Source organism: Excalfactoria chinensis, chromosome 2 (assembly GCF_039878825.1).
Source record: "Excalfactoria chinensis isolate bCotChi1 chromosome 2, bCotChi1.hap2, whole genome shotgun sequence".
Taxonomy (NCBI): Eukaryota; Metazoa; Chordata; class Aves; order Galliformes; family Phasianidae; genus Excalfactoria; species Excalfactoria chinensis.
The window spans coordinates 103,165,766-103,192,178 of NC_092826.1; the positions used below are offsets into that span (position 1 = coordinate 103,165,766).

The following is a 26,413-nucleotide window of genomic DNA, read 5'->3' on the forward strand; positions in this document are numbered from 1 at the left end:
TCCCCGCTCTGCCCGCATCCCGGCTCGGCGCGGCTGAGAGAGCAGACGGTGTCCCTCTTCCTTTAGCCCTCTAAAAGCCGAGCATCTTGCTTTCCTCTTCCTTTTGCCCTTTCTTTCGGGTTTTCTCGCCCCTCTCCCTGCTCCATCCCCCCGCCAGCAGCCTGCAGTGGCACGGCCGGGCGGAGGGGGCGGCCGCAGCGGCGCCGTGTGTCAATGTGTCCGTCCTTCACTCCTCCATTGTCTGCCGCCGCCAGTGCCGCTGCCGCGCCTGCCCTCCCGGAGCGCGCACCCACCCGACAGGTGCGGGGGACCCGCGGGCAGCGCCTCGCCCCGCGGCCGGGCGCGGTGCCGGGCGGGCGTAAGGGGGACGGGGGGCGGCGGGGGGCGCGGGAGCGGCGCGGCCGCCATGGCAGGTGTGGGGAAGCGCGGCCGGGCGGCCTCGTGGCCTCGTCCCGCCGCCTCGTGCGGGCGCCGCGGGTGTCCCACGCGGGTGCTGCTCCTCGCCCCGATGCCGGAGCGGCGGGGACGCGGAAAGGAAGCGAGGTGGCTTGAATGGCGAAGGGAAATGGCGTGTTGGGAGCGCTGCGCGCCGCGCCTTTTGTTAGCACCTTGCTAAAATTAAACCGCGGAGGAGCAGCGCGCTTTGTTTCGGCTCCGACTTTCCGCTCCTCGGCCGGGGGCTGAGGGCGGCCCTGCTCCGCTCCTCCGCGCTGCGCTTCTGCCCCGGCTCTTCTGAGGGACCTCATCTTCCTGGCGGTGGCTTTTGGACGCGTACGTCCTCGTCACCCACCTGACCGACGCTTGCGGGCCGCCTCCCGGCCGCTTATTCGGTGTGTGTTTGTGGAATATCTCTGACATTCTACTCTTGTCCCGTGTTTCACGTTTGCCCGTGCCTCGGCGTGTGGCAGAAGCGGTGCTGACTGGTGGTCTGCGTCCTGACCCAGAGCCGAGCACGCTTTCTGGGTCTGCCATATCTTCACGGCTGTTCGGCGCCGTGTGACTTTAACAAAGCGGCTGAGCTCCGTGTGCTTTAAAAGTCAAGGAAATACGGGGACGTCGCTGTCAGCGAATCGTGTCGAGTCAACACGTGAAACTGAGCGGGGGCTGCGTGCTTACAGCGGGGCTCCGGGTCTTTCAGGTTCCTTTGGCTTCTTGTGGGAGACCAAAAATACCTCGAAGGAAATGCCCTCAGCGCAGAAGTGCTTTTTATACTCCGGTTCAGAAAGATCTCCCTGTGCTGTGTAGACAGATGGCTGTCGCCTGCTCCATATGAAGGCTGAATTTAGGGTCTTTTGTTGGTTCACTGTAGGGTGTTAATTGTACCCACTGTGAACAAATCTTGTGATATTGTTGAGCACTGATAATCTACTACTAAAGAACAGGAGCGTATGTATTCCATAATGACCTGCACTGGCTGCCTTTCCTATTCCACAATGACCTGTGTGCAGAAATATAGGAATATGTTTTTGTGGTGTTATAATGTTCTTGCAGTCACAGCACCTTAGTTCACTGGGCAAATGAAGCTTTTTCTCCCTAAAGCTCATTGGGTGGCTGAGGCTGGGAATGCTCTGTAAGAGGAAATAGCGTAATATGGAGGTTGCTTTGAAAGTAATGCCTCCTGTTTTATTACACAGGCCTACAATGTCAGACGTAAATGTTGATGGTATGGAAGTAGAGATTGAACCCTTCCCGCCACTGTTACTCTGTGTTGCTGTGTGACAGATGGCAGCAGAGGGACAGTCTGACAAAATGGCATCAGATACGGAATTGTGTGTGTGAAGCAAAGGTGTGGAACTGAATTCCTCCATGTGAAAACAATTGCAGCTATTGACATTCGTGGACACTTGTTGAACGTTTATAGGGACAAAAGAGTGGATGTGAGCACAGTGAGGCGATGGGTGGTGCAATACCAGGAAACAGCTGGTCGCCCCCACTGGGTGTAGACTTCTGGGAGCCTGCTATTCAGGCGCTTGTTCATCACATGTGAAAATGTGCAACTATTGGTAGTGTCTGTGTTGAAAAAAGGAGTGTTTTCTGGCTTAGAATTCATTCTATCAAATAGTGCTATTGTGCTTTTTGTATCTCTTGTGGTTTCCATGGAAATAAATAGGAGGCATGGCTTCCAGAGCAACCTGAGTAACTTAGCATGCTTCTTTCTCTTACTTATCAAAGGTTTCTATGTGACCTCCAGTCCAGCGGTAGGCAGATATTTCACAATCTTCTGTTTATTCTTGCAATATCCTGCTGAGGAAATGAAGTGCTCTTGCCTCCATTTTATGCACGTTTTTATTTGAAGCGTGGGGACGTCAAATGACTGTTCCACAGCAGTACAGGAAGTCTGTGTCAGGGTGGGGAACTGGAACCTGAAAATGTAAGCTCAACATATTTTAGATGCTTTGTTTTTTTACATAATACATAAGTTGTGGGTATTGTGTAAATAATATAATAACTTCAAGTTGAGAATTACAGGGTGAGAAGGAAACGTTACCCTCAGTGAGACCCCTTGTTTAGGTTTTGAACAAATACCATCTATAGGACATTCCGTATTCCCTCATCAGGTTATTTATACGTCTGATGCTTCTGGTTTGTGAAGCAGGCACAAATGGTGACATGTTTTTTCCCCCTCTGCTTTGCTGCTGCTTGTGTGTGCATTTCTGCTTGTGGGAGGCATGTATGATGGCTATTGTAATGAATGTGTAGGTGATCCTAAACACCTGATGCTTTCTGCAAGTGTGAAGAGCAAGGATATAACAAAGATTTCTTTAGTTGAATATTAGTAACATCCCGTTCTGGTATACAACAATTTTTTAGGGATCATGCTAGGGCAGAAGAAGCTGTTCTGTTCCTTGGAGAGTATGCTGTGAAATGGCTTTAGGATGTGAAAGAGAGGGGAAAAAAAAAAGGAGATGCTGAACTCGTTTCACTGGTTTCAAGCTGTTTTCTCCCATTCTGTCGAGTGACTGTCACTTGTCTCTTGGCTTGCTTGAATTCTGATGATTGTCCTCTCTTGCTCTCCTGCTGGCTCAGAGATCGTATACCTTCTCTCTGTGCCGGATGATCAGAAACTTGCTCTGGCATACTGCATTTTATCAAGGGAAAAATACAAGAACAAGTCAAACAAGTATTCGCACAGCTTATTCTCCTAGCTTCCATCCTGCTGGCTCATAGCTAAGGACCTTCTAAACACAGGGCTGTATCTTTGTTTTTGCCTTTGTACTTGATAGCCTGCAGTGGTGTTGTGGGTTGTTGGTTCTTTGGAACGTATGTAAACTTTGCATCTGCAGCATCCTTTCATAGCTGCATGGAGGGGGGAAAAAAAAGTAAATATCTCCTTTAATGTGCTTTTAAACCTGCCACTTTATGGCTGCTTTTATTCTCCCCCCCCTCCCCCTCCGTCCTAGTTCCTCTTTTGAGAGTTTATGGAAAAAATTATTCCCTGTTCACCCTTGACAGGCAGTCATGGCTTGAGAGACCTGTATCATCCCACACCGCTGGTTTCTTGCCAACCTGAAGTATTAAGTCCATGCAGCCATTCCTATGTAGTAGCTGCTTCACATGGCTCTCATGTCTGCCTTTGTGAAATGGTTCCACTTTCTGCACTGCCTGTGCTGCGGGGAATCTCCTTCATGTGGGGCTGATGCTGTGAGACGGATCTCTGCCGAGTTCTGGACCTACTGACTCCAATCCTGATAATGACATCCTGCCAGAGAGAACAGTATCTAACAGGATTATTCATTTAGATCAATTCAAGTTCATACAAGTTCAAGGCTTTTTTTTTTTGTAGCTAGAAATATCCTGTTTTTTCCTCTCTAATATCTTCAGATATGTTACACTTTTCCTTTTTTTTTTCTAGTTGATTGGCATTGTTTAACTCCAACTTCCTTAAGTATTTTTGTTAGATTGTAAATGCTTTTTATTTAGGTTTCTCATGCATTTGCTTCTCGTGACAGCTGCTCAATCTATGATCTGATCTGCTAATGCTGCTAAGACTTATTTTGTACTGAGGGGAGATTATGAAAATACTTCAAAGGAATGACTGAAAGCTGCTGTGGGTTGGAAAGCATGTGAAATGCTCAAACACAATAGCAAGGTCTTTGAAGGGCAGGGTATTCCTATAGCTGGGGTGTTCCCAGAGATGTGGACGGAGATGTCTGCCTGCTACCGGTTCCCTGCGGCACCTTGCACAAAGTTAGGCTTTCTGTACACTTTGAAATTTAGGAGCAAATTCCAGCTCTTAAATCTAGCTGTATCCAAAGCGTGGCAAGGTGAGAGCGGCACTTGCTTGGTCTTGTCTTGAACTCTTCACTGTTGGGAAGGATTCTCAAGCAGAAGGAAACAGAAACGTGCTAACAGAGTTTCTGATCCTAACTATCAGGCGTGTTCTCCTGCTGGAAATAGAGGACAGAGCAATGCAAAGGTATCAGGTTGAGACTTGAAGGTCTATGTACCAGTGTAGTCCCTTTTGACAGGGCATGTTAATCTGACTTGGTGAGTCTGTTGAATGTTTCCCCTTAGGCTTGATGTGGGGCTGAGCAGAACCAGCTCTGGTGTTTTTGTACCCAGAATACAGGTAACGTAGCTGCCATCTTTGTACAGGTTTCTTTTGGGAAAACCTCTCACAGGTTTGCTTGTAGTGGCCACAAAATGCATTTTTTTGATACATGCTTTTATTTCTAGGTGTATCTCTGATTCCAGATCATGTGAGGGCAGCCCATGTAGTCTTCCCTGTGTAGGGAGTGTACAAAGAAAGGTTTTGAGGTGTACAAGCGTGGTGATGATGGGGGCAACGTGTGTGACTTGGATGAATGTATGCTTTTACTGCCTGGACTAAAATATTCTTATATAGAATAATCAAAATTACTTTCAGGTGTGTGTACCTCCTGCTCCATTTATAGAGTCATTATATAATGGGCAGTCAACAATGGTTTGGTATTATATCAAACAAATTTCTCTACTTTGGGTTGTCTCAGTTGTTTCTTCTGGGAGTTCCTGATAGAAACAGTTTGCTCAAATAATATATTACTTCTTAATTTTTATTATCGAACATTTAAGTCTTTTATTTATTATGATTATTAAGAGAAAGTCAGCCTTTAAGTAATTTGTTTCATGTACGTATATGTCCACTTATTTATTTGTTTATTTTCCTCCAGGTAAGTAGAGTCTTCAATTTTATTCCAGGTATAACAGAACGAATGGTGGTACAAGCAGCTTTCTGCTGAAAGGCACTGAAGTTCTTTATGTGGTGAAGAATGGTGATGATGGAGGCATGTGTGCTAAACGTATCTAATTAGATGTAACCTACAAATATATTTTTTAGCTAAGATTATTTAAACTCTGTCTACGTAATGGTCATCTACAGAGAGCTGCACCTGTTTTTAGGCCTGAGGTGACTGTTTAGGATAGATGAGCAAAAGTATATATTGAATAGGTATGTGCTATTACGTTCTGATTGTTTTGGGAAAGACTTTTTTATTTCTGTTTCTTTTTTCTATTCTCATTTGTAGCAGAAATGCTGAGTTAGGGCTTCAACCAGTGATTGAGCACCTGTTGGGAAGGCAGGGCCAGCACAGGGAGCTGAGGTCTGTGCAGTGCTTCTGAGTGACCAGAAGGGATGGAGCCAGGATCCGTCCCTTCCCAGACCTCATCTAAAATTGGCAGTGGAGGCAAGGGTATCTCACTGGTGATCCTTGTGTACCTCAGTCTTTCCAGGGGTAAACAGATTCTTTCCTTTGCTTCTGTGTCCATGGCTACTGTACTGAGCATATCCTCACTTGCTACAACCTAGGCCTCTGTCTGCTATTCCTCTGTCATTGCTGCACTTTCCCTTGCATTGTAGCGTTACGTTAGTCTTCCTTTTCAAATTTGAGAATTCTTACGTTTGCGTTGCACATCTGGCAATAAGCTGCTGTTATGTCTGTCTCGCTGCCCAACCCTGGAAGTGAAAAAAATTCCATTCTCATTCTGTCATCTATAGTGAATTTTGCCCGTGAACTGCCCTGGTTACCTATTAAACGCTGAATGTGAGTACTGGTACCATTTCTTTTTCCACATGATCCATTATGATTAAATACAAGTTCTCCACTCAGCTGTCACAGCACTTTCTTGTTAATTTAAAATAGCAATTATCTCTTTAAGGATAACTAAAATACTCAAGGTTCGTTCGGTGGTAATGCTGGTATGACAAAGGAAAATTGACAAATGGGAAAATCTATTGCTTCTCCCTTGAGAAAACAGCCTGTGGAGTGTGGTGCCTGAGAAGCCTTCTGGCCTCCCTGTGCCATGCTTAAATCAAAGTGTAGATCTTGTAGGAGGCTGCAGAGGTCAAAGCTAGTCTAAAGTAAAACAAGAGCCCAGCCAGCAAAGCGTAAGTGCGGTGGTGTGGTGCTTGTATTTAAGGCAGCATAATGTATGTGGAGACTCCTTTATGCCATGAAGCTGAGAGTGGAGGGCAATACTCAGGTTTTGAGGAAAAAGTATTAATTGACAAGAAGGATTGGCATTCACTGGTATAACAGCTCCAGTCTTGTGTGAAGTGTGGCTGTATGCTGCAAAATGAGAAGGGGCAATCCTGTTTGTAGGTAGAAGAATCTCTATGGGGTCACAGTTTTGCCATGGGTTAAATAAGGCCAGGGCATCCCTGGTGCACCTCCTATGCTGAGGGAAGCAGCTGGGAGGTGAGTGGAGAGCAAGCATGGAAGCTGGAACCCGGGCAAGGTACGTATGGTAGGTAGCGGCTTTGTTCCTGTTGTCTCGTTCCCACTCAGTCTTTAGGAATGCTTTTCTCACCAAGAATGTTTTAATATAACCAAAAAGCTTCCTCTGTATAAAATACATTATCTTTTTCTTTTCTTTTTTTTTAAGTTATGTTTTGTCTTCCAAATTCCTGGAAAGCAGGAAAACATTTCCAAGAAATATCTGAGTAGTAATTCCTACCGTAACAGTGACTCTGCAACAGCTGTTTGTTTCTATGCTTCATAAAGCTTTTCAATTAGAAATGTGGTTTAGGAGCAGTGCTTGCATTGAGGTTGTTCCGTAGAGTATTTTAAACTGATGGAGTATTTCATACATAGGCATGTTTTGGAGTCTTGCAGAAGCATTTGCTCTGCGTTGAGTTACTCCTAATGTCAGTTGCAGATGTTTTGTACAGCAATTGTTTGCAGTTATTGCAGACTCATAGTAGCAGACAAGATCATTGCTTCAGCCAGCTGTAAGAAGGATGGATTATCTCTGGTGAGCATTAGAATTGAGGACAGACAGAACATGCAAGGAAAAATACTCGACACAGTCTGGGACGGAAAGGTCAGTTGGGGGAAGAGGCAGGAAACCTCTGATGTCTTAAATCCCAGTGAGCTACACCCTTCTGCAGCTCCTTCGGCTACTCCAGATGAAACAATTAACTACAGCTTTGGGGTTGCAGTTCCTTGTAATAACCACTGTTTAATGTGCTTTGGGGTTTTTTTTGTTCTTTCTGAGGTATGTTTTCATGCAGAAAAAGAAGTCTAAGCAGCTCAGCAGTTTGTAATTAGCAGGCTTAGATGATCCCTTCATTTTAGCTTTTGTTTCTGTGAATTAAGTCTAGACATGATCCAGTGAAGCTATTCTTCTGATAAGACACAGGATGTGAAATCTTAGCGTCACGTTATTGAGCAGTGATAGGCAGGGGGCTACTCACTTGTTTGCCTTTAAATATTAGAAAAACAAAATAGTCTTGTTGTTTTAAATGGTTGAGAAGAGCCCTTAAGAAAAGAAATGGAGATTAGGAGATGCTGCAGCATCTGCAGCCTTTTCTATGTTAGCCAACATGGATGCAATTAGTTTGGTCAGGAGATCAGCTTGGGTGTTTAATGCCCTCTGTGGGTTGCCTTTGCCTCCTGGGTGGGGCTCGTTTCCCCATTTCTCTGTGTTTTGTGTTAAACAGCTGCTGGCAAGTTCTTTGGTCAAAATATGTTTGCATTCTGATCTGGTACGTCTCCGGGGTGCAAAGGTGCTTCTGTGGCATGAGGAGACTCTCTCCATCACCAAACAGGCCTACATCTGGGGGATTTTAGCATCAATTCACTTCCTAAAATCAGAAAAGTCTCCTTTGTTATTTTTTCTCTCCCTCGTAGTACAATTGATGCAGTTGCTGTTAAACTGTTTTTTTTTTCTTTGTTTTGGAGAAGCTTCTGTTTCTTTCATAAAGCCATGAGGCGTAGCACTGAAAGGTGGTATGTGCTTGTTTTGCATTGAAACTTAATGTAGTTCTTAGAAGCTTTTTTAGATGTCTGAAATCCGTTTCTAGGGGCCGTGGTTTAACTGGTCTGTCTTTCTGGAGTCCTCAGAGAAACAAACCCAGCCTTTCATTGTCTTTTATTCAATTCAAGACAACAGACCCTTTATCTGTCTCATTAAAAAACCTTCTGCGTTCTTAGTGTCATGCATTCCTGTAGGAAATCAGCTGTACAAATGTAATGTAGCTTTTATTCACATTTGCTTCCACGTGCATTTCAGGGGGCTGGAGCACCTCTGCTATGATGAAAAGTTGAGGGAACTGGGATTGTTCAGCTTGGAGAAGAGAAGGCTCTGGGGAGATCTTATTGTGGCCTTTCAATACTTGAAGGGAGCGTATTAACAGGAGGAGGGGGAGTGGCTGTTTACAAGGTTGGATAGTGATAGGATGAAGGGGAATGGTCTTAAACTGTGAGATGGGAAGTTTAGGTTGTATATTAGGAGAAAGTTTTTCACACAGAGGGTGGTGATGCGCTGGAACAGGTTGCCCAAGGAGGTTATGGATGCCCCATCCCTGGAGGCATTCAAGGCCAGGCTGGATGTGGCTCTGGGCAGCCTGGGCTGGTTGCTGGCAGCCCTGCACATAGCAGGGGGTTGAAACTGGATGATCATTGTGGTCCCTTTCAACCCAGGCCATTCTGTGATTCATTTTCACATACATACCTACAGACATACATTCAGTGGAACGTTTATTATGCCACCTGCAGAAGTAGGTTGTTGATGTTGGTCTTTCTACTTCATGAAGAATGATGCTTTAAACAATAAAATAGATTTCCCTATTAATAGTGTCAAGTACCATTGTGCTGAGCTGACACTGATACAGGTCAAACAACTGCAGGCCGGATGCACGCTGCTGCTGGAGGAAGCAGGGCTGGCTAGCATGGTTTGTGCTCATTCAAAAAGTTCTTAAACCTGTTCCGGTGATTGTGATGCAGGGGTTAGAAATGAGTAACTCCTGTGTGAGTTGCTGGTGGCAGGAAAGCAGGCTGGGTTTGGGTGGGTGCTTGTGGTCTCACGCTGAACCCATTCACTGGGAATGTTTGTGGCGAAGTGGTTGTGAAACTTCTCAGCACACAGTGGAAGTTCTGTGAGTCATTTAAGAAATACAAGCAGTAAAGTCTACTGATTTACCTATAGAAGCGAGAATTTGCTATTAGCAATTGCAATTGTTAACGTTGGCTGTATGCTGAAACTCCAGCGCTGTCTGAGATGCTTTGTCCTGCTGCTGTGTTATGGATTTTCACGCACTGTAAGTTGACAAATGTGAATTTCTGTAGTGCTGTAGAAGCGGATGAAAAAAGCTGGAAACATATGGCCAGATCACTTTGATCCAGTTCAAAAAGCCTGTTTATGGAGGACTCTGATAAGATCTTACCCAAAGGCTGGCAAGCAAAATATTTTAGACAAGCTGTTTTCTGGAAATGTTTACTTTTCTCCACTGATGGTGAAAAGAGCCAAGGGTTGCAAGGTCACGCTTAGAGATCCATTCTTGGTTATTTTTTTACTTGGGTCAAATGAATGCTGTCCTTGGGGTCTGACAGCTGGCTGCTCAGTCAGGAAAGTGGGCATGGGTTTGGTGTAGCTGATGATGAGCAGTGAAGTAGGTGCTGGTCCTTACACGTAATTACATTGTTTTCCTTGTCTTTTGTTCCAAGCAGAGCTGACAGCTGTCCTTCCTTCCACATACAGCATGTGGATGTGAAGCCCCTCAGGAGCAGCTGCAGTGTCATTGTTCCTGTCCTCAGCTGGGATTTTTCTGTCTATACGGTGGAACGTGGTTTTGTATCTGGCAGCATGCTGGTTCATGGGTGGAAATCCACAGCTAGCTCAGTGTGGTATTTGTGTGGAGCCAGGATGAGTAGAGCAGGATTGATTTGTAGAGTACTACTTGATAGAGCAGAATTGATTATTTCTTCCCAGCATTTCAGGTGCAGTTTGTGGAGCTGTCCCACGGCCAGAACCCCCAGTTTATGCTGTGTACAACAGCCACTGCTTTGTGACTGCACTTAATTCTAAAGTTTCTCTTAAGCAACTCTGATACACGGCCTGCAGCTTTGAGTCACCTGACTGTAATTACAATCAGAACGTTTCATGAACACATCCTTTGAGGAGCAAAACTATTGAGACAGATTCTTTGGGATAGTATGATTGACGTTCAAGTCTCCTGAATGTTGAAGGGATGAAAGATTAGATTACCAGTACAGACATATTCTTGGTTTTATACATATGTATAAATGCGTTGCATTTAGTGACATTTATGTCAGATACAACGTGGAAAAAAAGATTGAAAAGAGAATCTGAACTCTTGAAATGGGAAAATATGAGGTGCCAAGACAGACTTCCATCTGTTCTGATGTGTGAGCAGTCAGTATGGATGTGCATGTTTGTGTATTTAGTGAAGGTAGAAGCATAACCAAATTGCTCTGACTTTTCATTATGTCTTTTTCTTCTTTAAAGAGGAGCTCTTGCTGTAGATTTTCATTATTTGAATGCCCAACACCAGAGGTCTTCTGGAGGGAAAAAAATATATATATATATTGTAAAATATGGGTAGGAAGCCTATCCATCTCTGTATGCGCTCTGCCTTTCCCTCTGCTTTGAAAGCTAAGAGGTTGTTTGTATTTGGTTTTCATTTAGATTAGTTTGGCACATTTTTCTTTTGTGAGTGTTTTTGCTCTTCAGTGTTTATTTATTCTTATAACACTGACATCAGTTCTGAAAATTCAGATGTCATAATGCTAAGACTGACGTCACGTGGAACAGCAGGAGAAAGAGGAACTAGAGTAAAGCAGCTGCCTGCAAGTATGTATTTAACATTGGTGTGCTTCTGCTTTTGGCTTTCATAATGAAAGACAGCCAGTTTAAATGCATTCCCTCTTAAAAAAAATTAAAAAATCAACAAGTTTATGCCCTCTTACAAAATTAGTAATACAGCAGGTTGACTCTCATCAGTTCTCAGCACTGGAGCAGGTTACCCAGCATGGTGGCCGATGCCCCATCTCTGCAGACATTCAAGCTCTGATCAGTCTGATCTAGCTGTAGGTGTCCCTGTGCTTTGCTGGGGAGTTGGTCTAGATGGCTTTTAAAGATCCCTTTGAACTCAAATGATGTTGTGGTTCTCTTGTAATTTCTGTTGTTTTTCCTCTCTCCCTGGCCTTAGTGATTTTCCACCTTGCTCACTGTGCTTTTGGCACAGTACTCGCAAGTGCATTATTCTGCAGTGGGGGTTTAACTCTTCCCCTAAGTGTTTGTTTGTGAGTTTAAGGGACAGCTTTTTTTCGAGTAATGTTATGGAGCTATGTGGAATCGATTATGCCCGTAACTTTCCCGACAATGCTTGATTTACAAACTAAGACACGATGCCCTTTGTTCCAGTGTCTGATCCCTGAAAATGGCCTGTGGTAGGTGGATAGGGTTGGTTGGTTTGTTGTTTTTTGTTGTTTTTAATAAATATCGTGTAGAAAAATAAACAGCTAGGAGTACTGCTTGTTTAACTTATGCGTTTGTCACACTTGCAGCGATTTTGAGTGTAGGAGGTTGTATCCTCTTTGTGCTTGATAGTCTGTCTCTTGGATGGTCTCGTCACGAATTCATCTTAAAGAGCTTGAGAGTCTGCACAGAGCAGAAGAAATTATGTTCTGAAGTTAAGACTGAGAGCTCTCAGTTGGCTGCCAACTTTTGTAGAGTAGCAGCTGCTGTGCCTCTCTCTGCTTGTTCAGTCTCTTCTGTCATTTTTCTGACCTGCCAAGGGTAACAGTGGGTTATGTAGGCGCTCTGTACCACACGTTGCTGGATGACGTTGCCATAGAATTAGCTTAGATAAAACTGCAAGGAATTGTATCAATCTGCCTATAAGCCAGTTATTCGTTTTCATAAGGAAGGTGCCTGGGTGTTTAGTACTTGTATCACCTACTTCAGGAGTTCGATCCCTGCAATGACTGTGTGCTGTAAGTATGGTCAGCCAGCTGGGAGGAGGAGGAAGCACCCCAGGGAGCAGAAGGCTTTGGGGATGCAGTGATGCAAGTCAGTTACAGGCTTATTTGCTATCCAAGTGAATGCTGCTAACAGCATTAGTTGCTCTGTTTGGAATAGCTGACATGGCGCAAAGAGTTGTGCATTTCTCCTGCTGGCTCTTGGTGCCACCTCTTTGTAGCAGGAAATTCCACAATTCACGTATCTGAAAGCTCGTTTATTACCTTGCAGGTAAAAAGTCTTGCATTAACTTGGTGAACTGCTTTCCCTTCTGAAAACCTATTCTGAAGGAATAATTAGGGAATTACATCTTAAAACTCGATTTCGCTTGTCACTGAAGCTGAGGCCTCCACCACTTGCATGTCTGTAAGAGGTGCTGACTATTAATATATCCTTCCTCCGATTCCTGTATTTAGTCCATGAAATACTATACTGTTAGCAGCTGGGAGGCATGGCTTTCTGCAGAATTGACACTTGGCATTCGTATGTTTATTTAATTCCAACCCTTACTGTGTTGATGACAGCATTGGAGTTTTCAGATCCTGCAGTGCTGTATCCTGCAGGTGTTGGTGGGCTCCTGTGCTCTCACTGCTGCTCTGAACTATAAGACAGCAAGAGGAAGAGAACCACCACATCTCTGATTTTACTGTTGTGATCGTTGAGTTGTATGAGTAGGGTTGACATGGAAAAATCAGCTGTCACCATGCACTAAAAAAGAGAAACAGAGTGGACTTGAGTGGAGGATCGGTTCCATATGTGAGAAATCTGCTCTTCTTCAACTTGCCTTCGTTACTGAGCTGTTCTTACATTGCCTTGAGTCTGACAAACCTCATTGCTGTCAGTGAAGCTTTAATGATAATTTTTTTAACCTAATTTCTGCTGTATACTTATAGGTTTTGGTTTGTTGCAGATTAGACTGTTTGTGCAAAGGAACAATATAAAGTGGCTCCAGTAAATGGTTGTTTCTCAGTGTATTGTGAACAGCAATACAGCTTTCAGCTGTACACCTTTCTCTACTAGACATTGCTTAATGGAGAATTGAGCTACCTTGTAGCAGCAGTGCCTTTATAGCTATGTTTTTTGCAGAACTTCAGCTAGGCTGTCTTTCGTTCAGCAAAGTCCTTACAAGACGAACAGCACAGCTAATGCTCCGCTGAATTAATCAGTCCAGTTTTAGCATCTACTCAATCCATTGAAAATGGTATCTTGCATTAAAACAAAAAATACTTGTTAACTTTGGAGAAGTATTGTGTTCTTCATTTTCTATGTTATCCTGTTATTCTGTCAGTCCTTTTTTATCCTCTTTCTGCTGGCAAGCTTTGAGTTGGATGACTACCATCACCTTAAAATTGGTATTCAGATCCAAAGTGATCTGTAGCAATACATCATCTCTGTTTTCTTGGGAGTACTTGAGTTACAAGCACAGCAATGGGAGAGAGCTCTCAACTGAAAAGCTCCCATTACTACCTTGCCCTCTCAGAATTGTATCCAGCTCCTCTTAGCTTCTGAGAGAAGCCTTGTTACTGGAAGATAACTTTTTTTGTGTATGTCAACCCAAGTGCATGATTTCATTTGCTTGACTTGTATTTTTACCTGTCAATGGCTGAGAATCTTTTTCTGTTCCTTTTGACTGTGCCGTGACTCATGCATATTACATGTGGTTGCTGATGAGACACAGAAGCTGTTGCCTTAGTGGTTCAATTTGCAGTTTTCTGACTTCGTGGAGTACACTGGGAATGCTTCAGCTGTGGGAGGTTTCTACTTTGTTTTCCCCTCCGTATTCAACTGAGCAGCTTCTTTAGACATTCTTGGTCAGTGACTGAATAAATGCCTGCAGTACATGCAGTGGATACGTGCATTGAGTTGTGTATCTAATTCAGTCTGTGACTGCGAGTTAACTAGCAGCTGTGAGGCTCTTTGTTTTTTTTTCCTCTGAGAAGCACATCCCCATGCATCCCAGTTTAGCAGTTAGGTGATGTGATTTATGCACATTCCAGTGAGCTTTGTCTTCTCCTTTTTGTCTGCACTTCTGTAGTTGTCAACTGGGTAATGAATCACAGATCGTGCAGAATTCCTGACTGGACTGTTTTGCATGAGCACGATTCTTTATTTTTCCTTTTAATGTGATTTCATTCTATACTGATAATTGTTCTCTACTAGTTGAGTACTTGCTACAGAATGAAACAAGCCCCAGTTGCTCTTCATTAAGTCTAATGGGAGAGAGGAAACAAAGAAGAAACAAGTGCTTTTATTACAGTGAGTGCTTACTCTGGTGTGGAAAAACATTGTCCTGTGATTTAAAACAAAAAATAAGGAAATTCTTCAGAGCTTCTGGAAAGCTCTTTTAAGAAAGACGGAGTGCACTCAGTGCTCTTGTAGAATACCTGCTACAACACTACCTTAAGAATACTAAACGTGGTATCTGCTGGTAACTGTGTCATGTTTCCAAGTATGAGATTAAAGGTCAGAATCTGGTTGTTTCATCCACTGTAATATCATAAGCAAGAATAATCCATGACAGAAGATGTATTTTCCTGCAATAAACATGTGGATTAACAGTGTTGTTTTCCAAATAAATACTGAAACAGGAGGTCGATAAGCAGTCACACAACTGTAAGTCAATAATTAATCCCAGCCTGTAACCATTGAGATCATACTTGGAGTAAAGCTTTGTGGGAATCTTGAACTGGCTGGGGCCTGGCTTCTGCTTTCCTGGCTGTCTGCAATGATCAGGATCCCTGGGATAATAAAGGTGTCTTCAGTGCTGTAAATCTAATGATGATCTTTGCAGGCAAAGTAGCAAGATAAAGCCTGCAGCTCCCAGAATGGCTTTCTCTGCTTATGGATGAAGTTACAGACCTTCAGGTATTTAGTCCTTTTAAAAAGGAAAATAATATTTTAGGAATGGAGGCCAAGAGTAGGAAAATGGTGATGAAATAGTACAAGTCAGCCCAAATCAAGAGAGCTTGTGGAAGGGCAGCAAGTGCCCCTCCCTTAGGGCTGAGCCACAAGTGTGATTAACAAGGGAGAAGAGGCTGAGGAGATGTTTCCGTATCCCATCTTCTCTCTCATCCTCAGCACTTGGGACCCTGGCAAACAGCAGACAGAGCCTTTTATTTCTTTATTGTGTCAGTGTGAATTTCAGAAGAGTGTTGCTGCTGCCCTGTTCCTGGGTAAGCTGGATGGCAAGCTGCCATCTGGGTTCAGGTAATAAGCACGGTGCTTCTTTATGCTGACCACATCCAGGATACGTGGGCACCCAAGGTGAATTTCTCACAAGGGTGACAGCCATGTTAGAGCAGTTAAGGAGCTACACTGGTGAGGTGAGCACATGGGTTGTGGGGTTGGTGTAATGTGCTCCCACCCTCCTCTGCCACCTGCAACTGCTGTGAGATGCTTGCAGAGAGAGATCTCAGCAGGGCCTGAGCATCACAGTTGAAAGTGGGAAGCCTGACAAGGATTTGACACAACCCTGTGGCTGCATCATGTCCCTCTGTCCTAATGTCCCCTTAAAGGCTTTGTTCCTCTGCACTGGTGATGATTTATGGTCTTTCTACCTCCAGGTTCAACAGAACCCAGCAGTGAAGGCAACTGCTTCTCTTCTTCCCTGCTGCTGGAGTGAGTTATTTAATTGGCTTTTAACATATCCTTTGTCTTCTTTTCTGAAAGAAGAAAAAAGCCCCAGATCTAAGCCTGAGACTTAATGATGAGAAGGTGAAAATGTGTAATTGCTCTCCTGGATGAAAAAGACCCAGTAAAACCTCTTAATGTCCTGCGTGGAAAGGCTTGACCTTAATATTGGGTTTTTTGCATAGGAAAATATGACCTTGATATATGTCTTTTTGCTGGTGCATGGCATGATGTCTGTCAGGGAGAAGTTTCACTGCTATGAAGCAACTGGTTTTGAATTCATCATAAGCGTGTTCATATTTGAAAAGTCTCAAGTGATTCTGAGATTTTTGTTCAAGTGTAAAACGATGCTTAGAAAAATAGATTTGGTTGGGATAAAGGTTTCCAGTACTTATATGTTCAGCTTTGAGGTATGCATTTCCAAGACCGAGTGTTGTCAGTATTTCAGATTGGCAGAAACATCAGCCTTGTTGAGGCTTTAAATAATTGAGGAGTTAATCATCGTAAGAATTTCCCTGTGGAATGGATAAAAGATTGCGTATTCCAATTGATTACTAAAACTTTTACTAATTGTGCTGCAGGGGTTGTTCAAATATTGCAGCTGCTGTGTCACCAGCTCTTACAACTTGAGTGCTTCTTAAGTGTGAATCTGTTTTGTAGAAGCCTCTCAATGAAAGTGAGACTGCAGTTTGAGAAGCTGTTTAAAGTCAGATCATTTTTAATTTTTGATTGACTTTTGTAGCTGCAAGTCATTTACCAGCAGTCTCAGACCCGTACTGACTGGTACCTGGCTGTCTGATGGCAATGCTGTCTGTGTCCTGCTTGAGGCAGCACAGCTTGGCTTGTAAGATACCTGCTTCGTAAACACCAGGGAGCTGGTCGTGCAGTTTGAACATGAATTTTCTACTGGAGGTTCTCTAGATCTAAAACCCCTGCCATGCTGAACTTAGAGCTTTCAGCCATCACTTCAGGACTGCTGGTTGTCAGTAAGTTCTTGGTTGTTTGTTTGTTTTCATCACATTCACTTCAAACTTTAAATGATCACCCAGGCACCTGTTGTAGTAGCAGCAGCACTTGCAAAACTTGCTTACAGTACCTGGTGTCATTTGCACTAGAGATTGGTCCTGGGCTTGTCGTAGAGATCACTGGGTTTGTTTTGCTCAGGCTCATGTTCTTGCAGTCACTCAGTGACTGTCTTTGCTACTGCTGGGCCAGTGCCTTGGGGAGTGCCTTATAAAGCCTGACCCTCACTCGACGGATTAAAGTGCAGTGTATTTAAAGCTAAATATAGAAGGCAGATCTCTCATTCCTAGTAATTAACTGTTCAAGAGTATCTTCTGTTGCGCTGACCTCTATTCATTTAGTCTGCCACAAGTGGCAACTCCTACATTAACTTCTTTTTCCTTTTTCCTCTCTTGTTCCCAGATGTCCTATAGGTCATATTTTAATTATTTCAAACATGAACAGTTTTAAAATCTGATAACCTGCCTTAAGGTGCGTACTACTCTTCAAGCAGTTTAAAAATACTCCACATCAAAAGTGGTCAAAAAGGCCAGTGGCATCCGGGCTTGTCTCAGGAATAGTGTTTCCAGCAGGAGCAGGGAGGTAATAATCCCCCTGTACTCAGCATTGGTGAGGCTGCTCCTTGTGTACTGCACTCAGTTTTGGGCCCTCGCTGCAAGAAGAATGCTGAGGCCCTGGGGTGTGTTCAGAGGAGGAGAATGATGCTGGTGAGTGGTATGGAGCACAAGTCTTATAAGGGGGTGCTGAGGGAGCTGAGATTGTTTAGTCTGCAGGAGGCTCAGGGAGACCTTGTATCTCTACAGCTACCTGAAAGGAGGTTGTAGTGAGGTGGGGGTTGCCCTCTTTTCCTGTGTAACTAATGATGGGATGAGAGGAAATAGCCTTCTGTTGCACCAGCGGAGATTCAGATTGGATATTAGGAAACATTTCTTCTCAGAAAGTGTGGTAATGCATTGGAGCAGGCTGCCCAAGGGGGTGGTGGAATCACTGTCCCAGGAGATGTCAAGAAGTGTGGATGTGGTGCTGAGGGACGTGACTTAGTCATGTGGTGGTGAAGAGTCAGTGGCTGGACTTGGTGATCTTAGGGGTCTTTCCAATCTTAACAGTTGTATGGAGGAAGTCTAGCATTAGAAGTTTAGCATTTCTATTTCTGTCTTTTTGTAGTAAGAGTTCCTTGGCTGAGGTCAGATGCCTTTGTTCAGTTCTTTGCTCGGAAAGCTGTGTTTTTTTTACTAAGGGAGTAGATAGTGCTGGTACCAGTCCAATGGCTGTAAGAGCTGAGGATTGATTCCTACCTGCTATGTGGCTTGCTCAAAACTTTCTAAAGCTTGTTGGCAAGGGCTGAGATGTCAGGAGCTAAACAAACTCAGTGAGAAATACCTGGGTCAATGTTATAGTTTGTACCTCCATCTTTTATGAATCATAGATGGTCACAAAGACAAAGCAGGTAAGTGTCACGTCTGGTTGGTCCATGGCTGACAGCTGGCCCATTGCTCAGGGCTGCGGTGTATTTCCTGAGCACGCATCCTACTTCTTGGCCTCTGAGGCAGCTGCGTGGGGAAAAAAGATGTCTGAGCTCCCTTGTGAGGAGGAGCTGGGATTTGAAGCACTTCAGAAGATCCTGTGGTATTGCGGTTTGATGTTTTTTCTCTCCTTGCAGATGTGTGGGAGCATTTTCCAGAAGGCAGTGTAGTGCGGTGGTTGTTCTGAAGTACTCTCTGTTAAAACAGTTGCTTTTAAATCGTATTTATGAATGTCAGCCTCTCAGTGTAACTGATTTAGTTGCTATTTTTTTATTTATTTTTTTAATATGACTTGTAGGAGGCAAAACCAGTCTTGACTGGGGACTTGGTACATTCCAGTGCATGCTGGCATTTTCTGACTGCTGATAAATCATGGAGCTATCCTAGAGAGCAGTGGTTTGCCATGTTACACATCTGAAGCACTACTGAAATGGCTCATTGGTGACATTGCAGCTAGAGAGAGTGGTGAATGGGAACAGTAGTTACACAGTTAGAGCAGTGCTAACTGCTGTGTAAGTTTTCGAGGTGGGGAGACCATTACTTAGGTAATAACCTGTGGTTGATGTGTTTCTAGCCAGCAAGCTTGAGTTTCTCTTCTTGGTAGCAAGTGCTTGCAAAGGGACATACTTTTGAACTGGGCCTGCAGCAACATTAGATTCCATATTGAAATTTGTTGTGGAGTCCATGATGAAGAAACAGAAATAATACAAATTTATGTAAAACTAAATTTCTTAAGAGAACGCATCCAAAGGATGAAGCTTCTTGTAAGGTAAAGCTCAGCTCTGGATTAGCGAACTGTACATGCCAGCAACCTGAAGACCTGCAGGGTGTGCAGCAGGACCTAGCAGTAATACAGGGCCAGGGCCATTGGGACACACGATAGGGCTTTGGTGTATGTGTCTCTTTGTGTTTGGCTGTCAGTTTGGTGGCTCCTCGCACAAATTGTGACCGCATTGATGGAACCAACACTATAGATGAAGTGATTTTTAACATATCCATTCTGAGATTTGCAGTTCAGGTCTGAAGTAATGAGCCTGATACCTTTGGCTGTTCTTGTTATATGATGTGTCATTTAGGTCCTTGATTTTTATTTTATTTTTGTATTTGTATGCAAAACTGATGAGGAGTGGAAAGGCATGTTGCCTTCTACTGTTTTTGCAACAAACACGTTTAGGAAATGTAAGATCCTAAGATGTGTTAGTGCTTGGAAGAACTGTGATAGTTGGGGTGCCGTTGTTTGTCTCAGCACTCTGGGCTGGCAAGGTGCTGGCACTAAGGGCAGGGGCTCCTTCCTTCCCATTCCTGCTCGCATTTGAACCATTCCTTATGTGGGGAGAAGTGGATTTCTGCTGCTAGCAATCTTTATTGTTTTCTTGATGTGTGTTTTGGTTTGTTTTTTTTGTTGTGGTTTTTGTTTTTTTGAGGGGAGATAAGAGATAGAGGCGGAGGAACAGGCACAGTAGTTATTAATGAGCCATAATCTTTAATAATCTTTCAAATAATATGAATTATTCTTTGCATCAAGAACTTGTTTTCTCTTTCGCATATCAAGATTTTATAACATTGAATGCTTCTTTTGCCTTTAGGTAAACTTCTGTCTGTAAATATCATAGTAAAACTTATCTTTTTTTTTTTTTTTTCCAGAAATTTTATGAATAAGAATCAGAAGCCGGTGCTAACAGGCCAGCGGTTCAAAACTAGGAAGAGGGGTATGTTATGTTACATTTTGTTGTTTTCCTGTATGTGAACATGAATAGAAACAATAGATTCAATGACTGATATTTAATAGGACTAAGATTTTTCTCCTGTTCCCCTTGCTGTATTAAGAATATAAGTGTTATTTGTAACTTATCTGTATGGTTTTGGATATTCTGTTTGTTTCAGGACTTCATTGATGCCTCTAAGTAAGGCTTTCTTTGCTGTTAAATCTTGCAAAGCCTCCGCTAAAGAATTAGGTTTTGAGTTTATTCTAGATATATATATTAAGAAAAACTTACTAAATATTTCTTAATGTGACCCTTTTGATTAAGAAAGCAAACTATGAGCTTTTATTTAAAGATTGCTTAAAGAAAATTACCTGCTGTTCTTGTTTTTATGCATATTTCTTTGATTCAAACCTATGCCGTATCTGTAAATGAACTTTTCACTTCTAAAAAGGAAATTCTTCACCTTTATAATGTCCAATAATCTCATTGGACCCACTTGCTTTAACAGAAAGCTCTTTTTATAAACAACAAAAAACAAAAGTAAACAACAACATAAAAACAAATGTTTTTCTACTCTGTTAGTGTAGTTTGATTCTTATTGTTAAAATGCTTAATTGGCCTGGCATGAACATTATTTTTGTAATTGTGATACTGATTTTTTTTCTACAAAAATGGCTAGCAGTCTGTGTATAAATACTCAGTTTTTAAAGGGGGCAGATAGTGCAGACTGTACTGATTGTGCAAGTATCCTATATAGCAAGAATCACTGAATTGCAAGGGTTGGAAGGGACTTCTGGGGATGGAATCCCCTTTCCCACCCCTAGCCTGTTTCCTCTAAAGCAAGTTCCCTTGAGTAGGTTACACAGGAAAGTGTCCCAGGTGAGTTTTGGACATCTCCAGAGAACAAGACTACCACAGAATCACAAAATGACCCAGGTTGGAACCTCGAGGATCATGAAGCTCCAGCCCCCCTGCCTGGCAGGGCCACCAAACTTCTGCGTTTACTAGATCAGGTTCCAGTGCTCTGTCACATTTAAAGTAAAGGAGGTTTTTCTCATGTTCGTATGGAATTTCCTGTGTTTCAGTTTGCACCCATTGTCTTGTTGTTGGGCAGTGCTGAAAAGAGAGTGGCCCTATCCTCTTAACTCCCACTCTTTTATTATTTATTAGCATTGGTAAGATATCCTCTCATTCTTCAACTCTCTGGGCTGAGCAGGCCCAGATCTCTCAGCCTTTGTTCAGAAGAGAGATGCTTCAGCCCCTAAACATCTTTGTGGCCCTCCACTGGGCCCTCTCTAAAAGTTTCCAGTCTGTCTTCATCTCAGGAGCCCAGGACTGCATACAGTCTTCCAGATGTTGCCTCACTAGGGCAGAGAAGTGGAGGGGATAACCTCCCTTGACCTGCTGGCCACAATCTTTTTAATGCACTATGAGATACCATTTGCCTTCTTGGGCATAAGGGCACACTGCTGGCTCATGGCCAGCATTTGTCTACCATGACATTCAGGTCCTTCTAACATGCTTGTTCATATCTTGAAGTTCATTTCTGGTGGTTGGGTGCATAAGACAAATGATTGCCTGACGTTTTGACGACAAGAGCAGAAATACTGATTTTTAAATACATGTGTATATATACATACATATATATACACACACACAATCTCAAAATATTGATAATAAAATGATCTTTCTCAGAAGATAATGTCTGTTTTGTGAAACGAAGATTTCAGTGTTTTGCTGTTGCAGTAGCTGATTATTTTAGTATGCACAGATGGAGATCCTATCTGTCATGTAACAGACTTTTTCCATCTCGACTTTCCTGTTTCTCGTTAAAAGCTGTCACCTGATCTGAATGTGTTGTGACAGATAATGTGAATAAGAGCATTTTCTCAGTGTGGATGAAAGGAACAAAAAGAGTTTGTAGTTTTCTTCAGAAAGCTGCTAATCCTACCATGAATCCAAGGAGCTGGTTGAATGTATTAAGATCTAGGAAAGTCATGAAGCTCGGGTGAGAATTGTGAAATAGCTTTTTGGCAGTTCTGTTAAAGAGCAGTTCCAGGTTTCTCAACTTTCCTCCCTTCCACACGTTGCATCATCTGTTATCTTAACTGGCACAGTTCATACAAGTGAGTGGAATCTCTTAAGTTGAAAATATCCTTTCTATTGTGCACATACAACGTTTACAAGTATGACTAAGTGGAAAAAGAAACCTTTGGTGTTTGTAAATAAATGTCACAGTGCTCCAGTAATTAGTGAGTTTAACTTTGTCAGTATGGTCTAGGACAGCATTAACTATAAAGCAGAGAGTAATTAGAGCAATGGAATTAATAGTCCCTAAAAAGTAACACCGTGAAATCAACCAGTAAGGCAATCAGAGGTATGTGTACTGTTGGATTGATTAAATATATTGTTTAGTCTAAGTCAGTCAGTTCTGGTAGTTAGTTTACTTAGTAAAATTGTCTTGGAACTTTCTCTCTTTTGATAGGATATTCTTTTCTGTCCTTGTTTTGCATTATATATAGCATAATGAGGTCCTGACACTGATTTGGTACTGACCTTTGTTATACTATCACTAATCATTATATGTAATTTATTTTTTTTTACTTAACTGCATGGAAGGAGAAGACTTGGAGCAGTGGTTGGAAGACTGAGGGAGGTGTTTTTCTGTTGTGTTTTAAGAGACTACTTATATGGAATTTGAAATATAGCAATTAATATGCAGACACTTAGAGCATTTTCTAGTCTAAGTCCTGCTTGTTTCTATCCTGATTCCCAATATATTAGAGACTCGTTAAGTTTCACTCTGATGTGACTGAGCACAGTGAGTGTGGTTTGACTCTGGCGCTTCAGTCATCAGAGAATTTCTTGTGAATGCAACAGGCAGACCATTAAGAGAGTCTGAAATATGCAAGTGCTGGAGGGAAGTGGCTGAGTGATGGATAATGCATCTTGCCAGTTGATTTGTCTCAGGGTGCTACTTACCTCCTTCTGCAGCTCCCAAGAACGCTGCTATCTGAGGAGAAAGTGAGCTGTGAAAGTCAGACATTTAATAAAAGGTACCTGTCACTATGAAGTCCATTGCTGCTCTGATAGCTGGAAATACTCTACAAATGTGAACGATTTCTGAGCTTTCAGAAGGCAAAAATAAATAAATAAAAGAAGAAGACAATGTTTGCTTTTTTCCTTTAAATTTTGAAAAGGTGCTTAGAGACTAAAATGTTTTTAAAGGGGAGCAACCTTAAATAGCAACTTTTAAAGCCCCCTCCTTCCATTTCTGTCAGTTGACCTAATAAGAGTTACAGAATCATAGAATATAAGTAATATATATTATAGATATGCAACATATATAATGCACTTTATAAAGCTTTTCTGAAGTGCACATAGTGACAAGTATTAAAATCTCTTTCAAAGGTCTGAAAGAAAACTTAATATTGTAAAGGGAAGAACTTCTGAGGCAGATCCACATCAGGCTTAGGTCAGTCTGAATGAAGATGATAGTTTGCTTAGTTCCAGATATAATCCGTATACCTGTCAATTAAGGCACTTTTGATGAGGTTTAGCAGTAGTTGACATCTGGCCATGATTTGTGCTTGAGGTGCAGGTATACAGGAAATGAATTGTATTGGTGACACTGTACTTGCATGCGTGCAAATTCGTTCTTGTTTGTATAGTCTGAAGTAGAAAAGGAGAAAATAGGAATAACAAAAATAGTAGTGGTTAGTGAGGAAAATGTGTGTTTCCAGGCAGTTGACAGAAATCTAGGGACAAAAAATGTCATTAAATGTTAATGGGAACAACCAGTGCGTATTGCTTATAGTACGCTGTCAAGCAGTACCCAGTAGCCGTGTTTGTCCCTATGGCATAGATATCACAGAGTTAATAATAGCTGAAAAACTATGCAAAAACATAAACGGTGACAGAAAAAGAAGCTGAACTAAACCCTTTGTTTTAGTTTCCTTTGTGAAGAAAAATTAAGTAATATCAGTATCATGGTGAAGTCAGAAAAGGGACCAAATAAGGCAGCTTGTTTATCTACCTTAGAAAAAGAGCTACGGGCTTTCTCTTGAAGAGCTGGAACAAATTCTTAAGGAGGGAGGTACAAATGTACTTTGTGATTTCCTTACAAGGAAATGAGGATCTGGGACCTGATGAAAATGAAAAGCTATGTATAGCACTGCTGCCTTGAATATTGTATGCAGTGCATCTGCAAGCTACACCTGCCTTTGCTAGCCCTGATTGAAATTGTGCTTGTTCAGTAATTATGTACTTGACAGCTCGGCATACAGTCACCACTTCTTAATGATGGCTTCTTACTCATCCTGTTGTACTACATCAGCATATTCTTCTTCAGTACATCATTTTGGTAGAAAAATGCTTCAGTAAAATTATAAACCATTTTTCATGCAGCAAGTTCACCTCCTCTTCCCATGTAAATTTTTAGATTATGATGGGCAAGAAAATAGTAGGGTATACCAAATAAGAGGAGTGCTTCTGGGACAGACAGGAGGGGGTTCTTTTTAAGTAGCAAGAAATATTGATCATGATGCTTCTTTTTACTGAGGACTGTGTACCTATGGTGCAGAACACATAACGTGTTTCAGTTTAAACATAAACATCTTAAATGTTTTGACAAAATGCAGTATAAGTAAAATAGCGATTTATTTAAACGTATCTCTTAAGAAAAAATTGTCATCAAGCTTTCTAACTGTATAAATACTGCATGTGTGGTAGCCTGTAAAATAATTATTTTCAGATCCTTATGTATAGGTGGTGCTGTGTTTCTAGTGTGCAGATAAAACTGCCTGAGATATGCGTGCTTAAGTACTTAAGTAAAAAGCTTGTTTGTGGGTTGGTTGTTGAGTTGCTTTAGTATTTCACTTTGGAAGGGAGCTGCAAGTATTTGGTAACTGGCCTGATAGCTCCAATTGAGCTCCAGGAGTGTTTATGTATAGATAATTTCCTTTCCTCTGCGGTTTATCCACAACGGGCACAACCACCACTGTAGTTATGTGACTATGACAGACTTGGAATCTTCATCACAGCTGGAAAACACAGCAACACAACTGAGTGAAGATGTCAAAGTCTGGGGGGAAGTAAAAGCCACTTTCAGTCCAATGGAGAGGCTTACGGTGTGGTAATGATGAGAGTGTGGTAGAAGAGAGGCTAGAATGGTACTGTAATGGTGTTTGTTGCTATGTGACAGCACATTGTTGGGAACAGGTAACCACTGTGAGTGTGGGTATCCATGGAGCTGAGAGAGCCTCAGCTATTCTCTCTGAATGATGGAGCACCAAGCCACTTGGAGATGAGATAGAGAGCCATAGCATAACAAGGGATTTGTTGAAAATCAGATGATAGCTCCGGATATCATCTGGCACAAGTCAGGGAAGAAGGGGTGTGATGAGAAAGGGGGGAGAATGTCAAAGTGATGCTTAGGAGATGGTAGAATGAGAGCACCGCAAATGCAGGAAAATAAATTATAAATATTTCAGCATGGTAACTATTAAAGCTGATAAAAATAGGCATTGTACTTAAGTTACTTAGCTGCCTAAAGGCTATTGTGACAGTAGAAAGGAGATTAAAGGAGAAAAGGCAATGAGAATCCAAAATCTTTTGGAGTTGCTTTGACCTGTATTTGGATTAAGTATCTCTTTCACTGCGCTGGAAGCCACAGAGAAAGGAAACCTGCAGCCGAAGACTGTGTCTTGTCAGAACCTCTTCTCCCCAGAAAACTGCCAGAGTTTCAGCTGGTACATTTCTGATTTCATTAAATATGTTTAGACAGAAACTTTACCTAGTTGTCTTAGTAACTAAAATCTCTATATTTGTCTCCAGGAATCAGTAAGTGTAGGTTTTTAAAAGAACTTTTAATTTTAGCAACAGAGTATGTTCTTTGTGGTGTTTTTGAGTGCTAAGGAAGGATTTCTGGTTGTGTTTTTAAAGTTCAAGTTCATTATGATGGTAATGAATGGTTCATGTGTGCCCTCGTGTAAAGTCAGGACCTCTTTTGCTCAAAAGCTTCAGGTGTATGTTGCAATTATTATTGGTCTGCAAGGAATAGTATCAGGAGATGTGTAACACCTGCCTAGCTTTACCTGGAGGTTGTGGTTGCATCTGTTGGGAGTGATGGCCTTGGCATTACGGATGCTGTCTGGGGTTTCAGAATGTACTTTGAGTTCAAACAGGAACAACAGTAGAAAATGTTGTGTTAACAATGCATTTGTGTAAAGATAAACACAGCAAGACTTCCAAAGGCAATAAAAGCCAGCTGAACGTTCTTTTGTGCACTGC

At 42.4% G+C, this 26,413-nt stretch overlaps 1 protein-coding gene across 2 annotated transcripts in view; it reads left to right on the forward strand.

Annotated features, from left to right (window-relative positions):
• The first annotated feature begins 169 nt into the window (after window positions 1-169).
• BZW2 (basic leucine zipper and W2 domains 2) overlaps window positions 170-26,413 on the forward strand; it is a 52,779-nt gene continuing 26,535 nt past the window's right edge. Inside the window, exons 1-2 of one of the 2 annotated variants that reach the window (XM_072328358.1) lie at window positions 170-300; window positions 20,061-20,125. In XM_072328358.1, coding sequence (XP_072184459.1) covers window positions 20,068-20,125 — 58 coding nt within the window. In that variant the 5' untranslated portion in view covers window positions 170-300; window positions 20,061-20,067. Of the gene's footprint in view, window positions 301-15,808; window positions 15,859-20,060; window positions 20,126-26,413 lie in introns of those variants that run through there. The other variant, XM_072328359.1, reaches the window with a different exon arrangement.